The 17,288-nt window shown below is 44.8% G+C and overlaps 1 protein-coding gene across 47 annotated transcripts in view; it reads right to left on the reverse strand.

The window, feature by feature from the left end:
* The window catches only part of POLN (DNA polymerase nu), a 129,499-nt gene extending 116,859 nt beyond the window's left edge, over positions 1-12,640 (reverse strand). For 17 of the 47 annotated variants that reach the window (XR_014812041.1, XR_014812044.1, XR_014812043.1 and 14 more), the window contains exons 1-2: positions 12,505-12,640; positions 11,847-12,123 (exon numbers count right to left, since the gene is read on the reverse strand). Coding sequence is in view for 6 of the 47 variants with exons in the window: in XM_021100923.2 (XP_020956582.1) it covers positions 1,678-1,911; positions 7,300-7,528; positions 8,444-8,883; positions 10,161-11,069 (1,812 nt within the window). In the remaining 41 variants the exon portion in view is untranslated. Of the gene's footprint in view, positions 1-1,272; positions 1,912-7,299; positions 7,529-8,443; positions 8,884-10,160; positions 11,211-11,846; positions 12,124-12,500 lie in introns of those variants that run through there. The other 30 variants (XR_014812040.1, XR_014812045.1, XM_084971250.1 and 27 more) reach the window with 10 other exon arrangements.
* Between the last annotated feature and the right edge of the window lie 4,648 nt (positions 12,641-17,288).

Here is a 17,288-nt window from a genome sequence, read left to right on the forward strand (position 1 = left end):
GCCTACACCAGAGCTACAGCAACATGGGATCCGAGCCACGTCTGCGACCTACATCACAGCTCACGGCAACACCGGATCCTTAACCCACCGAGCAAGGTCAAGGACCGAACACGCAACCCCATGGTTCCTAGTCGGATTCGTTAACCACTGCGCCACGACGGGAACTCCTAAACATGAAATTTTAAATAATGTACAATAACTGGCAAAACATTTTTGTTCAATAGATTACAAGAATTGCCAAGGCCCATCTGTCTCCTAAGCATACCCATTTTCTAGTGGTTATAAGTCAAAAAATTCCATAAAGACCACCTAAAAAATGTAGTTTTTAGACAGGCATTTCACATTAAAGCAGGTAAAACATTCTTGGAGTAGGAATTCTTTTTTGGCCACACCCACGGCATGCAGAAATTCCCAGGCCAGGTATCAAACTAGTGCCATGGCAGCAAACTGAGCCACTGTAGCTACAATGCTGGATCTTTAACCCACTATGCCACAAGGGAACTCCTAGGAATATTCTTAAAAGTAGTATCTATATTTTTTCTTTTCTCCATAAAGTTTACTTAGCATGTAACACAAGCCACATAAAAATCAGGCATTCAAGAAGCATTTGATATAATAACTAAGTTACTTCAAATTATTTTATACGATTTTTTTAACGGTCACACCTGCAGCATATGGAAGTTCCCAGGCTAGGGGCTGAGCTGGAGCTGCAGCTGAGGACTGCCACAGCAACACCTGATCCAAGCTATATCTACAACCTACACTGCAGCTTGTGGGAACACCGAATCCTTAACCCACTGAGTGAAACCAGGGGTCAAACATGCAGCCTCATGGACACTACGTTGGGTTCTTAACCTACTGAGCCACATTAAGAATTCCAATTTTATACCAACTTTTAAAATTTCTAATTGTCAAAATAATGCACTTGTATTCCAACCAATAAAATCCAACATTTAAGTATTATCACTCCCAAGAAACTGATTAAAATAGCAATGTACACTATCTCAGCAACCACCTCTATGGAACTTTGAAATTACACGTGAAAGTCATCCATGGCATACAAATCACACTAAAGTCAAAGCACTGGTGAGAGCTGTCCTGCAGAAATGCCGAGTCCCTGAGATCCAACCTCTAAAATGAACCACAGGCAATGGAGACTTGATATTCTTTGTAGTACAAGTAGGAATAAAACAGTCTCAAGGTCTACAGCTGGGATTTATGGGAGAATATAGTTTGATGAGCAGAATTTTACTTTATAAACAAATACGAGGGGACTTGACTATTCCTTTTATTAAGGTCTACAGCACTATAAATTTATAAATTTTCTACAAATTTTTAAAATACGTAACACTAGAAATTTCTAACTCTTAAAAAAAAGCAAAGCAGAAATACAACTGACTCTATTAAAAATATTTGCATGATATAATGCTTCCCCTGTAAGTAAAAAGTTGGCAGGACTAAACAGCACCAAACAAATGTTCAAGTCATAAAAAAAATTGATACTTTGAACATATTAAATAAGAAAAAAACAAAATTGATATAATACTTGAATTCATTAAGTGAAATGTTCCATTAACCTCAAATTAAAAATTTTTGTAGTGTTTATTAGCTATATTCTCCTGATACATAAAACATTAAAATACAGCATATGCAGTAAGATTTCGTTTTTAGTAATTTTCAATCTTCAAGACCAACAGCCTTTATCTGCGACTGGTTTTCTAAATTCTCCACAATATCTTTCAGATAATCTTCATCTTTAAAAAAATATACATATAATTCTCTTTCCATTTGATGCAGTTTATTAGATGCCAAAATTTTTCTTTTTGTCTTCACGTCAGCAAGAATATCAGTAAGGAGATGATTTAACTTATTTAGTTGAGATTCAACTTGATGAAATTGCTCTGTTAATTCCTAAAAAGAAAATAATAAAGCTTTTAATACAAGAGCTCTATTCAAAACAATTACAAATATAAAATGTAATTTGCATAGGGCAAATCTAAATGATACAATAATTATTCCCACAATTTCAATAATAAATGAACCTTGACTAAAATTTCATAGCAGGTTTGGGAGTGGCTCAGTGGTTAATGAACCCAACTACGATCCATGAGGATGCAGGTTCAATCCCTGGCCTCATTCAGGTTAAGGATCCAGTGCTGCCGTGAGCCATGGTGTAGGTTGCAGATTCGGCTCATGCGTTGCTATGACTGTGGTGTAGGCTGGCAGCTGTAGCTCCAATTTGACCCCTAGCCTGGGAACTTCCATGTGCCACAGATGTGGCCCTAAAAAGACAAAAAAAAAAATTCACCTTCCTTAATAAAAATGCAAGTTAAAATTGATAAGGATGATATTTGATACCTCACTCGGCTAAGGAAAACTATTAAATAATGATACACAATGAGATTATAGTGAAATCACCATATTTTAGTGATTATAGGATGGAGTCTTGTATATTTTAATATATCTGAAACAAATACACAGTGTATACTCAAGAACATTATGTAATTGCTATTGACCAGACACTTGTAAGAAGTGCTTTATCATCAATATTTTAAAAAAATATTTATTGTGGTAAGAACACATAACCTCAGATTTCCCCTCCAAACAGATTCAAGAGTACAATACAGTATTGCTAACTGCAGGCACAATGCTGTACAGCAAACCTCTACAATCTGTTTATTTTGCGTAACTGAAACTTTATACTTATTGATGAACAACTCCCCATCCCTGGCAACCACCATTCTACTCTGCTTCTGAGTGTGACCATTCCAGATAGCCCGTACTGGTGGAACCAGGCAGTATTTCCTTGTGACTGGCTTATTTCACTCAGCATAATCACCTCAAGTTTTATCTATGCTGTCACATTTTGCAGGACTTTTTAAAGGCTAAATAATATCCCACTGTATGGAGTTCCTGTCGTGGCACGGCAGCAACAAATCCGACTAGGAACCATGAGGTTGTGGGTTCCATCCCTGCCCTTGCTCAGTGGGTTAAGGATCTGGCGTTGCCATGAGCTGCGGCATAGGTTGCAGTCGAGGATCAGATCCTGTGTTTCTGTAGTTGTGGTGTAGGCTGGCAGCTGTAGCTCCAACTGGACCCCTAGCCTGGGAACCTCCATATGCCACGGGTGGACCCCTAAAAAGAGGAAAAAAAAAAAAATCCCATTGAATGCATATACTACATTTTCTTTATCCATTCCTCCATTGATAGACTTTTAGGTTGTCTCTACAGCTTAACTATTATGAGTAGTGTTGCAATGAACATGTGAGTGCAGACATCTCTTTAATATCCTGTTTTTGTTTCCTTTAAACACATCCCCAGAAGTGTAGGATGGCTGGATCATACATTAGCTCTGTTTTTTAACTTTTCAAGAAATGTCCACATTGGTTTTCACAGCAATGGCATCCTTCTGCACTCCCTCCAACAGTGTCTCCACACCCTAACACTTATCTTTTGTTTTTGTGATAATAGCCACCCTAACAGGTAGTATCCCATCGTGATTTTGATTTGTACTTCCCTGATGATTACTGACATCAAGCACCTATTTATGTGCCTGCTGGCCATTTGTACATCTTCTTTGGAGGAACATCTTACTCAAGGTCTTAGCTTTTGAAAAATCAGGTTATTGGTTTTCTTGCTATTACTGACATTCTTGACGTATAGTGTAGAAAAATACAAAAATACTTTGAGTCAAGAAATGACAGAGAAGAACTGAACACTAAATGTGAAACACTACTAATGCCTTAACCATTTTAATTGGCTTTTTTCCTTTTAATGTAAATTCAAAAGTGATGTAATAAAACCTATGTCTACCACACTTCAAGGATATCTTCTAATAGGTATGAAATAAAAATTCTCAATAAGGGGAGTTCCCCTTGTGGCTCCGCAAGTTAAAAACCCAACTAGTATCCATGAGGATGCAGGTTCGATCCCTAGCCTCACTCAGTGGGTCAAGGATCGGGCGTGACCACAAGCTGCAGTGTAGGTCGCAGATGCAGCTTCGATCCTGCATTGCGGCTCTGAGGCTGTGGCATATGCTGGCAGCTGCAGCTCCGGTTGGACCCTAAGCCTGGGTACTTCCATATGCCACAATTACTTTTTGGCCCTAAAAAGAAAAGAAAAAAAAAAAAAAAAAAAAAGAATCTCAGTAAGGAAGTACTGTGTCAGTTTAACTGAAAAAGGTTTTTCTTTCTTAGCAATTCATGAAATTATGGTGTATCATGTGATAAGTAGTATCTAGTAGACATTTAAATAGTGCTGGTGGCATTGAAAGTAGGTATAAGTCCTTTGAAAAGTAATATGCAGTATTAAAGGCCAAAAAATAATGTGTATAACCAAGAAACCCAATAATTCTACTTCTGAGAGTTCATTCAAATGAAGATATCCAACAACAAAGAGCTACATACACAGATTACTAGTCATCTAAGAGCAAACGAAAGGAAAAAAAAAATGGGAAATTCCCATATGGCACAGCAGGTTAAGGAGCTGGTATTGCCATAGCTGTGGTGCAGGTTACTGCTGCAGCATGGGTTTGATCCCTGGCCTGGGAACTTCTACATGCCGCAGGCCAAAAAGAAAGAAAAAAAAAAAATGAAGACTATCAAAATATCCAACAATGGTGGATTAATTAGGGCACAGTAATTAAGTCAACAGAGAACTACAGTATTAAAAATTAAAATTATTTGGAGTGGAAATGTTTATTTCATAATGCTAAGTAAAAAGGAAGAACGTAAAAGATTCCTATGTATATTAAGTGCAAACCTTAACAAGATATAAAATAGGGTAAACCGTAAGAATGATGACATCAAGGAGCTCCCATCGTGGCACAGTGGTTAACGAATCCGACTAGGAACCATGTGGTTGCGGGTTTGGTCCCTGGCCTTGCTCAGTGGGTTAAGGATCCGGCGTTGCTGTGAGCTGTGGTATAGGTTGCAGACGCGGCTTGGATCCCGCATTGCTGTGGCCCTGGCATGGGCTGGTGGCTACGGCTCCGACTGGACCCCTAGCCTGGGAACCTCCATGTGCCGTAGAAGCGGTCCTAGAAAAGGCAAAAAGACAAAAAAAAAAAAAAGAATGATGACATCAAAATTAAAATCATGGAGTAAAAAAGCTCAAAATAGGAAAAATTAAAAAAGAAAAAACAAGCCACAAACGCGTAGCACACATATATGTAACATACATTACTGCCAAAGGACTGGCATTTAAAATATACAAACAACTCCTATGAAAGGGGACTCAACCTCCCTAATCATCAGGGAAATGCAGACTACAACCTTGACAGGATGCTGTTTAACATCTATATACACTGAGAGAAACTTGTAATTCAGACAGTGCCATGCGATGGAAAGGATGTGGATAATTAGCATCTCTCAGACACTGCTGGTATGATGTGGTACAACCGCTTTAGAAATCAATTTGATGTACTCTGTAACAATGAGCCAACTATGCAGCAATTCCACTTCTGTGTGAGACGAGACTGAGTGAGTGAGTATGTGCTGGCACCCATCTATGATCTATGGTCTGGAAATCATCCAAACGTCTGTTAACAGAACAGACAGTTCCATTGTGGAATTTCACATAAGGGAACACTAACTATAAAAAAGAACTATAAATGAGCTATAGTTTTACATATATCAACATGGATGCATCTCAAAGTCATATTAAGAAACAAGTTACCGAGGAATGCCTACAATACAATCTATATGATGTTCAGAAACATACAAAACTAAGTAACACGCCATCCATATTATACTATAATGTAAGCAAGCAAATTAACAAAATTAATGCTAGTAGGAGGAGCATGCTATTACTAAGTGTACACAGATTTTAAAAACATAAGGGCAACCCTCTTTTTACTAAGATAGGTGGAAAAAAATACCGAAGTGGTTTTCTTTTTATTTTTCAGCATAAATATTATATATTCTTCTACAGCTGAAACAATTCATAAACTTTTAAAATTCTGCATACACTGAGCAAAACTATCTGAAAAAATATTTATATGTGTGGAGTTCCCGTCGTGGCTCAGTGGTTAATGAATCCAACTAGGAAGCGTGAGGCTGCGGGTTCGATCCCTGGCCTCACTCAGTGGGTTAAGGACCTGGCATTGCCGTGAGCGGTGGTGTAGGTCGCAGACGTGGCTCAGATCCCGAGTTGCTGTGGCTCTGGCGTAGGCTAGAGGCTACAGCTCCGATTAGACCCCTAGCCTGGGAACCTCCATATGTCACGGGAGCAGCCCTAGAAAAGACAAAAAAAAATATGTATATATTTATATGTGAACAAAAATGATATAAAACACAAATGTGGAGTTCCTGCTGTGGCACAATGGGATCAGCAGCGTCTTGGAAGCCACTGGGAGGCGGGTTCAATCCTAGGCCCAGCACAGTGGATTAGGGATCCAGTGTTGCTGCAATTTCAGCTTAGGTCAAAACTGTGGCTCTGATTCCTGGCCCGGGAGCAGGGAGCTCCATACGCTGCAGGGTAGCCAAAAATGACAAAAAACAAAAAAGTTATATTACAACAATGGGATATGAGGTACTATTTTCTTCATGTCAAAATTTTCTTTGGTATCCTTTACAATGCTTTTTTTTTGGCTGCACCTGCAGCATGTGGAAGTTCCCAGAACAGGTATCAAACTTGTACCACATGGAGTTCCCATCGTGGCGCAGTGGTTAACGAATCCGACTAGGAACCATGGGGTTGCGGGTTCGGTCCCTGCCCTTGCTCAGTGGGTTGAAGGATCCGGCATTGCCGTGAGCTGTGGTGTAGGCTGCAGATGCGGCTCGGATCCCGCGTTGCTGTGGCTCTGGCGTAGGCCGGTGGCTACAGCTCCAATTGGACCCCTGGCCTAGGAACCTCCATATGCCGCAGGAGCGGCCCAAGAAATAGCAAAAAGACAAAAAAAAACCAAACAAAAAAAAACTTGTACTACAGCAGCAACCCAAGCCACTGTAGTGACAACGCCAGATCCTTAACACACCGCACCATAAGGAAACTCCCAAATATTATTATTTTTTTTTGTCTTTTGTCTTTTTAGGGCTGCACCGGCAGCATATGGAGGTTCCCAGGCTAGGGGTCAAGTCGGGGCTACAGTTGCCAGGCTACGCCACAACCACAGCAACATGGGATGCGAGCCATGTCTGTGACCTACACCACAGCTCATGGCAACACCGGATCCTTAACCTACTGAGCAAGGCCAGGGATTGAACCTGGATCCTCATGGATACCAGCCAGGTTCATTAACCGCTGAGCCACGAGAGTACTCCCCAAATATTATTTCTAATTACTATGGCAAGCACCCACCTGATCACTAAGCAAAAGCTGATTTCCTCCTTGATACAAAGCATCACAAAGCATGTCTACATCATTATTTAATTTGGACAGAAAGAAGGAATGTTCTTGGGCAGATACTGCCAGCTGCTCTTGTACTAAAGAAACGTCCTGTTTTAATTTCTCAGCCACTTCCTCCAGGTTTCCATGGGTTATAAACAGTTCTTTTTTCTTATTCTCTCCTTCTAAAAGCTGGTAGAGCCTAAAATGCGAAAAAATATAGAAAAAAATTCTCAAGTCAGTATAGCTTTCAAAACTATAATCCACGATACTGGGGCATCTTTAGGGAAAGCTAACAACTTATAAATATTAGCCAATCTGCCACTAAATCAAACAACTAAAAACATCCCAACTAAAATACTAGCTAATTATAGAAATATATATTCTGATTATTATATCTGAACCCCCAGATTTCCCATCTACCAAGTTTTAGACATAAAATTCTTTTTGACTTTTAGTGTCATTAACCTACTTCAAGGTAGTTTTCAGATACCTCCCAAGAAAACACTTCTTTCACAGAACACAACTAAGATGTAGTTGAAACAGAACACCCAGGTCAGTACTAAGGTCCAGATTTTTGAATTGTCTGACTACTTCACCACTCGAATTTCCATATCCCCATACCATCAGTTGCATAGATATCCAGAAAGGATTGGGAGCTAGCATTCATTCTTGCTGATTCACCTGACTAGATCCAAAAATGAGGTCTTCTCCCCTCTCTACTGTTGCCTTCTCCAAATGCAGTCAATTCTCTGCTCAGCAATACTTACTATACACCAAGCTGTATTCAAACTTCCGGCTGTAAACTCCTGTCCCAAATCTAAAAGCATCTAAAATAACAGTGCCTACACATGAATGGTACTGTACTGCATATATTCAGTCCTCCAACCCATCCACCTCACCTCTAAAGCAGCTACTTCTGGATTTAACATGAATGAAAATTCAGAAAGCAAAAAATTAAAAAGGAAGAGGTATTTAATAGAAAGGTGGAAGAGAATACAAAGGCCAAAAATGGAGTGTAAAGAATTTTTTTAAACTTCCATAATTTTAGTTCAAACTGTAGTATTTTACAAAAACAAAAGAAAAATAATTACACACTATAGAAAATGAGGCATACCTATGAGCAGAATAATCCTTGGTATCAATGGTATTTCTTGGATTTATTTGCTGAGATACTGATGGGTCCGTTAGCATTTCTAATCGCTGATGGAGCATCAAATTACTCTGACTAAGTTCTTGAACCAAGTTTTCAAGTTGACGATGTATGTCCCAATGCTTTCTCAATTCAATTTCATATGATAATTGTAAAAGTTCAAATGATGCCTTTTGCTTTATCAACTGATTTAAAACTAACTCTTGTCTTGCTGTATAATAGTCTTGTTTAGCAATCTGCAAATCAAAATCTCCCTTTACAACTGGCATATTCAATAACTGGGCATTCTCTTTTATCACAGCAGGCAAACTTTTGTCTTTTATCTGAGCGATCTGTTCTTCAAGTTTCAGAATCTCACTATTCAAGCTAGAAATTTTAGCATCCAAATTATCTTTGCCAAGTTCCTACACAAAGAAAACAATCACATTTCAAACTCTAAGTATAAAACTGAAATAGTTTTAAAATTATTCTCACTTTCCATTTTAGATTACCAGATAATATATTCACTAATATTCATGTATTAATTCATATATTCACTAATTTTCATATTAGCAAAAGCCAAAGTCATAGTTTAAAAAGGGAAAGTGTGGACTAAGCCAAGAACAAAGCCAGTACAAACTGCTAAATTTTAATGCTATTACTACTGTGTAAAATACTACACACACTAATGACTACCAAAGCAGAAATCTTGTCATATTTGTCCTACTCAGTAAAAATCATCAGCACACTACTGACTGAAGCCTAATGTATGTTATTTAAGTTTTTCTTAAAATTAAAATAATCCCAGTAGCTATTCTCCTAGACTGTTGATTTCAGCACTTCTATAGAATGACAAGATTTCACACATCACTCTACCAAGTTTGTGTCAGTTATAGATATTCAGCTTCAGAAAAGCTGTACTTTTACTCAACTATATAGAGGTTACATTACCAAGAAAGCAAACTTTCTTAAAAAAGAATCAGGGTTTCAATCCATCGAACCAGATCTCTACTTCATTAGCACCACCCTCTGGACAGAGGAAACAAGGCCCCTAACACAGCAATAAGGCTTCTTGCCCATTTATCATACACAAGCAAATTTCAGTTATCATCTGTATCTGAACCAACACAAATTTCAAATTCAGAATGTGTAAGCACTGCTGTCTAAAATTAGCTAGATAGGAGTTCCTGTTGTGGCTCAGCAGGTTAAGAATCTGACTAGTATCCATGGGGATTTGGATTTGATCCCTGGCCCCGCTCAGTGGGTTAAGGATCCAGCGTTGCTGTGAGCTATGGTGTAGGTCACAGATGCAGCTCGGATCTGGCGTTGTTGTGGCTGTGGTGTAGGCCAGCAGCTATAGCTCTGATTTGACCCCTAGCCTGGGAGCTTCCACATGCTGCAAGTGTGGCCCTAAAAAGAATAAATGAAAACAAAAAATATATTTAAAAATAAAATTTAAAAATTAAAAAATAAAATTAGCCAGATAATGTGGTTGGAACCATAATTACCATTCTATTCTCCACTAATATGAAGATCTAGCTATATGAAACAATGATACATCACAACTAAACACTGAACAAAAAAATAAGAAAATGTCATTTATTATATCCCCCCCTAAAGTACTTTACTACCAATATTACTCCATTACTATTGTATGTTTATACAATTTCAATATAAACCCAGTATCATTGCTCATGTTTACCTTGCTAGTGAGGTTATGAAGATTTTCCTCTGCCCATTTTATACTTGACTTCATGCTCACATTACTTGCTTTCAAGTGAATTAACTGATGTTGAGCACAAATGTATGCTAGCTGCAGCCTAGCCATCTCCAACCGTCTCTCCTCAAGAACTTCTTGATTATCACAAATAGATGGTGCCTGTATATCTAAAAGTTGAAAATTTTCTTCATTTGAACTTTCAACCACTTCATGGATACCCTGAAAGAACTGTTTCTTGGTATATAAGGTTAATGCTGCTGTGCTTTGCTCTTCTTGGCTTAAATATTTTTCCAAAGAAAAATGAGATAAAAACACCAGTGGATTTGTCCCTTGACCCAAATTAGAATGTCTGAAGAACATCATTAATTTTGCAACTCCATCAGTAAGAGCATGAAGTTCATTACTGATCTTAGTATTCATAGCATTTAGAATTCCTTGACTCTGCTTCAGCTTTTTATTGGCTTCTTCTTCTTTAGCATTTAGCCTCAGGGATTTGTGGCTAGTTACTGAAGCCATCACCTGGCATTTGTTACGTCGCTGAATTTTCAGGCTCTTTAATTTCTGCAGAGTTTGAACCTCATTCTCTAATTTCTCTAGCTCTTTGTCATTCAGGGTAGGTGTCTTCAAATCAGAAGCTTTACAGGTTTTAAGAACTTCATCCAATGCTGCTCCTTCTAGGATGGGCTTGCCTGATTTTTGAAGAATGTTAAAAGCTTCCAGTTCCTCTTCAGACAACACATTCTGTTCACTCACATTCCCACAAAACCACTTCAAAAATGATTCATTTTCAGCAGTCTCAAACAACCAGTCAAAATCTTCCCCATTAAGAATATCAGCTTTGGGGTAATCTATTTTTTTTAATGTTTCCACAAACTCTTTTCCACAACTCATGGTTTAACTACCCAATTTCTTTTATAAGTGATAAGGCTTTATGGTATTGATATTCATAAAATAAATCCAAATACATACAAAACTAATGTTAAGTCCACAGGGAAGGGAGAAAAGTATTTTTAGAATCTATAATAATTCCTCCTAGAGGGAAAAAAAAACAAGTATTAGACCCAAATAAGGCAACTATATCTTTAAAAGAATGATACAGATAAATATCACAAGGTATTTGGGAACCATCTATCCCACAGATAGTTGTAGCAGAAAAACCTGATAAAGAGAAACAATGAGAATATTACTTAGAACACTACAACAGTAAGGAAAACTTAATTAACCATAATTTTTTTCCAAAGATAACATGGTTTAAAATACATTAAACTTCCCATTTGGGCTCAGCAGGTTAAGAACCCAACTAGTAGCCATGAAGATACGGGTTCGTCCCCTGGCCTCACTCAACGGGTTAAGGATCCAGCATTGTGAGCTGTGGTGTAGGTCGCAGACATGGCTTGGACCTGGTGTGGCTGTGGCCTAGGCCGGCAGCTGCAGCTGTGATTCCACCCTTAGCCTGGGAACGTCCTTCTACATGCCGCTGGAGTGGCCCTAAAAAACAAACAAAAAAACCCCCGCTATATTTTATAGTGTAAGGGTTCAGTTTTTAATTTAAAATAAACGAATCTAAACATGTCCAAGCCATCATGCAGCAAAGGAGCCTCTTTTCTCTGTCCTTCTTGAGAAAATGTAAATAAACATAGGATTTTTGAGAGTCAGCTAAATATTTACCTCAATGACTCAATCAGCATCCACCTTCGAGACAGAACCCAAGTCCAGACACAATCGACCTGGTGCAGAGAAAATCAGGTTTAAGAACCACTCCGGCTTGAGACGCACCAAAGGACCGAGCAGTCATCAAGTAACGGTATTCCAGGCATGTTACTTTCAACAAGGGGAAAGTCCCGGAGTCGGACTGAGTGACGGGACACGAGGTACATGAGGTACAGACGAGGGTCGCACTGACTCCTCTGCGGCCCTCTGTGACCCTGTGTGGTTCAGCGACGACCTGCACGCGTGCCGAGAAAACAACCGTCCTCAAACCTCAGAGTCGGCCTCGAAGACAAACTGCACGAACCCCAGCGGGTGACGGGCCGGCTGGGGCGTCCCAGCAGCGCCTCGGGGCCAGGCCGGACCCCAGGCCGCGCCCCCCGCCCCGGCGTCCCCCGCCCGCTAGAGCCCCCCCCCCGGGAGCCCCGCCGGGCCCCCGGCCCCCCTGCCGGCGCCCCCAGCCAGCCCCGGAGCCCCCAGTCTCCCGCCGCGCCCTCCGCCCCTCACTCCGCCCCGGACGCGGCCGCTCGCCCTGAGGACCGCGACTACACCGCGCGGGCACACACTCGCGCGCCTGAAAAACGTCCCCAGGGGCTCCCAGAAGAGGCAGACCACTGACCGGCGCTGCTCCCACAGCCCCCCGCCCGCTCGCGAGCACCGCGAGGCCCGGGCCGCTCGCCTCAGGAGGCTCTGCTCGCTTCAACTGCCAGTCTCCCCGCGCCTCGCACTGCCTCACGGGAGCGCGGCTCCCGCCCGCGCGCGCGCGCGCCGGAAGGGGAGGCTGGGCCGCCGGAGGCGGTCTGCGCAGGCGCAGTGGCGGAAGAGGCGGGGCCTGGGGGGGCGGGCCCCGTCCTGACGCCTGCCAGCAGGAAGCGAGCTGATTGGCTTCCCGCCGCAGGGGCGGGACCAGGACGCGCGTCGGGTTGAGGAGGGGTCTGGGGGTAGCCTCGCGGAGCGGTCGGGTCTCGCGGGGCTGTGCGCCTGCATGCAGCCCGCCCTGGGTCCTCGCTCTCTGTGGAGGGCTCTCAGGGTCCCCCTCGCTGGGTCGGGAGCGCGCACGCCCTGCCCCCCGCCCGCCGCGTGACCGGGCAGCCCAGGCTGGGTGGCCGTTGCTTCCGGTCCTCCCAGGCCCCTGGGCCGCCCTCCCCTCCGGAGTAGGCGTGGACAAGCTCGCGGAGCAGACCCACTCGCTTCAGTCTTGAAAGATGAATGCTACTTTGCAAGAGTACTCCGTTCCCGAACTCTCACCTGACAATCTCATTTTCAAAATCTGACTTTTAAAAGTTGAAATTATAGCTCATATAAACAGAGCCGTTCTGTTTACGATGGATCACTTTTTCCAAGCAGAAGATGCTGCAGTCGGTGAAAGTAGCAGTGCTTCTTAAATAAGATTGCCAAGTTTGAGGTAAATCTGGTTGACGGCCCGCCCTACAGGCCAATGAAATCAGACGTTTGAGGTTATCATTTGTGTTGGACAGAATTCATTTGCATCTGTACCAGGCCAAAATCATTTTGACTTCCCAGTCTTCTACAAATTAACATCTAAATGTGCAAGGTTGGGGCCCTAGCCCTCTCTGCAGTCCGTGTGCCCACACGCCCAGCATCAAATGACCCTAAGGTAGCTAATTAGATAACGGCAGGGTCTGGTGTGGTCTGGTGTGATGTTGGAAGGGCAGAAGTCTCTCTGGATGACTTTTCTTAGTGTTTTGTTTTGGTTTTTTAGGGCTTTAGGGCCGCACCTGCGGCATATGGAAGTTCCTAGGCTAGAGGTTGAATGGGAGCTGCGGCTGCCAGCCTACATCACAGCCACAGCAATGCCTGATCTGCTTCAGCTCACCGCAAGGTGGGATCCTTAACTGACTAAGCGAGGCCAGGGTTTGAACACCATCCTCATGGATACTAGTCAGGTTCTTAACCCACTGAGCCACAAGGGAACGCCTTACTATTTTTAAGGAAAGGATAAAGTTATGGGGCAGATGTCATGCATTAATCTTGAACGTACTTCCTATTCTTCATCTTCCTATTCTTCATTTGTTTAACTTTTCTAAGCCTCTTCAACAAGACACTAAAGCCTAAAATGATTGGAAAAACAAACATCACAAAAGGAAAAATTCAGAGAGCAGTGCCTGGGCTGACCCCAGGGGCCTGGACGCGGGAGGAGATGGTCCTATTGGCAAGGCAAGCTGGGCGGGTAGGTTGCAGCCCCTGGGCGGGGAAGACTCCCTTGCCCAGCCTGGGCACCACTGATGGGGGCGGGGGAGGGGGATGTGCCGCCAGCAGAGGAGCTGAGCCGGCTTATGGAGAGGAAGTGGATGCTGTGTAGGCAGCGCCTTCAAGAAATTCTGCTGAGGAGGCAAAGATTGAGGGAGAGAGAGCGAGAGAGCAGCAGGACAACAGGAGATGAGGGGGTGGGAAGGCAGAGCTGTGGGGAGGGCTTTTTTGTTTTAAGATGGGAGGAACTTGAGGATATTTATAGACTGTGAGGAGCAACTCGGAAGAGACGGAGTAAAGATGCCAGAAAGAACAGGGCTGCTGTATAGACAGACCCCCAGGAAACCGATGGTGAGAGCGCAGCACCAGGCCGAGTTGGGAGCCCCCCTTTCCGAGCGACTCCTTTCTGGACCTGCAGCAAATTCCCCTTATGGTTTTGAATTGCTGACCGTAGTTAGCAATTGCTTGAAAAATGTTTGTGGGGCCAAAAAAAGCCATAAAAATCTAAAGTAAAAATCACACCCGTATTAGCCCCAGGGTACAAATGACAAATGATAACTATGTGGACTCAGGAAGTTTTCCTCAAAAACTTGACGTATTGAGGCATTTCTGTACTTGAGGTTGCATTTCGAATTTAAGAAAGCTGGTATGTTACATTTACTTTTTTTTTTTTCTTTTTAGGGCCAGATTTGCAGCATATGGAAGTTCCCAAGCGGAGGGTCGAATCAGAGCTACAGCTGCGGGTCTACACCACAGCCGCAGCAGCTCGGGATCCTTAACCCACTGATCCAGGCCAGGGATCAAACCCACATCCTCATGGATACTAGTCGGGTTCATTACCACTGAGCCACAGTAGGAACTCCTACATTTATTTCTAAGCTTTCCTTCCTCCCATCAGAATCATTTGGGGCTTTAGCGGGGAACTTAGGGAGTCAAAAGGTAAGGGGGACCCAGGAACGAATCTTCCCCGAGAAAGCCCATGAGACTCGGCTGGACTAAATAAACCGAAACACAGACTGTGAGCATCAAGCGTTTTTGTCGTCTGCTTCCCTCCTGTGGACATCTCTTTTCTCCTATTAACACTCAAAAGTAATTGAGGTTTTGGACAGTTTCTTTTCAGATATGATAAGCTGCAGGCTGAGGCTGAACATTCGCTTTCAGGGGGACTGTTCAGTGGTGGTGATGGGGTCCACTCTTCCAGAGGGGGAGTGACACTCTCAGAGTCGGAAGATCCTGCAGTAACAAAAGTGGCAAACCTGGAGAGAGACTGAGGCAGGAGCATCAAATGCACTGGGGACAGGAGGAGCCAGCTCGGGGCACCTTGGGGGCGGCCTTGGGGGCAGAAGACTTGGACTTGATGGCCGGAGAGAGAGCATCTGCTGACCGTGCACGTCCAGCTGAGCAAGATGTGGCTCTTTCTCCTACTCCCCTCTCAAGCCCGCCCTTCAGAAGAGCAGCTTTTGCACTGTGGGGGCTGGAGGGGGAGGGAGAGGGACTTTCCTCTGCCAAAGTTGAAGGCAGCCCTCAAGCTCCAGAGCGGGTTGGGTCGGGAGCTGACTGCAGGACCCACTCCGGGACCCATCAGGAGAAGGCGGCAGTGGAGGGGTCTGGGCGGCGGTTGGGGTCTCACAAGGAGCCTCAGGACAGGCTGAGCAGGTGGAAAGCCATGAGGAGGGAGGGGTTGAGAGCCTCTGCAAAGCCCATTTGCGTTCCGGAACAACCCCTGTGGGGGTTGGTGTGCAGCGAAGGCCAGGCCTGGCGAGGGCTAGGAAGGCAGGAAGGGAACCAGCCTGGAAAGGGCGCTCCTGAATGGCCAGCTTAGACCAGCACCTGACCTGGGTGGCAGTGATCTGGGCAGAGGTGCAACCAGAAGACCCATCCCCCGGAGGAGTGGCAAGTGAGCTGCAGGTGAGGGGCTGGGGAGCACAGGGGACTGAAGGCACCTGAACCCCCAGGAGAAGCCGGCAGGTGAGGGCACAGCAGGACCGCCGGAGGCCACTCCAGCTGCCCAGGGAGGGGAGGACGAGACTTGGGCGGGCCTCCCATTTGGGGGCGGCGCCTGCTGTAACCCTGGCCCAAAAGACAAGAGATGGCATTTGGTGGGAGGGGCTTCCCAGAGGGCTAGGGACCCAGGGCCAGCACGCTCCAACAGGTGAGCTGGGCAAGGCAGGTTCCTTCCTTGAGACAGTTACCTGTCTGTGAGGCCCCCTGTGAGGCCACCAGGGGCTGGTTACCTAAAGCGCTGGTTACCTAAAGCGCGGATGTGGACGCGGACACGGAGCCCACAGGCTCAGGACTAAGTTGAAGTGATTTAAAGTCATAGCACCAGTTGCAGTTCGAATGCCCCCGTTCACATTCATGCCAAGTGGGGTGGCTCAAGGCCCAGCTGCATTCCTGGTAGGGTTCCCTTTTCTAGGTGTGCCCCAGGGGACTCACACAGGTAGACACTGGAGGGAGGGAGAGGGCGGAGGAGCTGGGACTCCCCCTGGGGGGGGGGGGAGGGCTACAGGTCGCCTCCCACAGATGCCCTCAACCCCCTGGAAGGGTTAACTGGGCCACTTCCAAGCCCTGGGACCCCGCCCAGCGCTGCACCCAGGCTCCCAGGAAAGCCCTGTCCGGGTCCCCAGCTCTCTGCTGCTCAGGGTGGGACTTCCCCCTCAGGCTGCCCTCTGCCAGGGCCACACCGCTTCACAGCCCCTCCCTGGACAACTGGACATTCTGGGGACATAGAGGACAGGTCTAAGGAGGGTTTCTCGCAGTGCAGCCCTGAGAGCCAGCAGCTGCTGAGCTCAAAAGCACAGGCACCCAGCATAGACACCTGGTGGCACAGGGCACCCCAAGGGCCTAGCTGTCTTGTGGGGCAGTGCCCCAGCCCCAGAGCCAGGGGCGAAGTCTGAGCCAGCAGCAAGAGCTCTCGCGTGTAAAAACAGACCAGAGGGCGGGGGCAGCTTCCACCTCGACCCCCGCCTTTATCTGCAGGTGTGACTGTCCAGGGAGGCAGCTGTGACAGGGCAGTCTTGGGGCCCAGCTGGTAGGAGGGGGAGGCCTGTGGTCAGTTGGGACTCCCAGAAAGCAAAGGTTATGGGGAGGGCAGGGAGGGCCGCCAAGGCCTCCAGGGGGCTCAGGCTCCTTACGGAGGCAGAGGGGAGGGGAGCCAAACTCAGTAATGGAAAGAACTGGGAGCCAGAGAGA

The sequence above is a fragment of the Sus scrofa genome, chromosome 8, assembly GCF_054392235.1.
Source record: "Sus scrofa isolate SSC_HxYL_T2T_F1_AM1 chromosome 8, Sscrofa_HxYL_maternal_Yorkshire_Landrace_v2.0, whole genome shotgun sequence".
Classification (NCBI taxonomy): Eukaryota; Metazoa; Chordata; class Mammalia; order Artiodactyla; family Suidae; genus Sus; species Sus scrofa.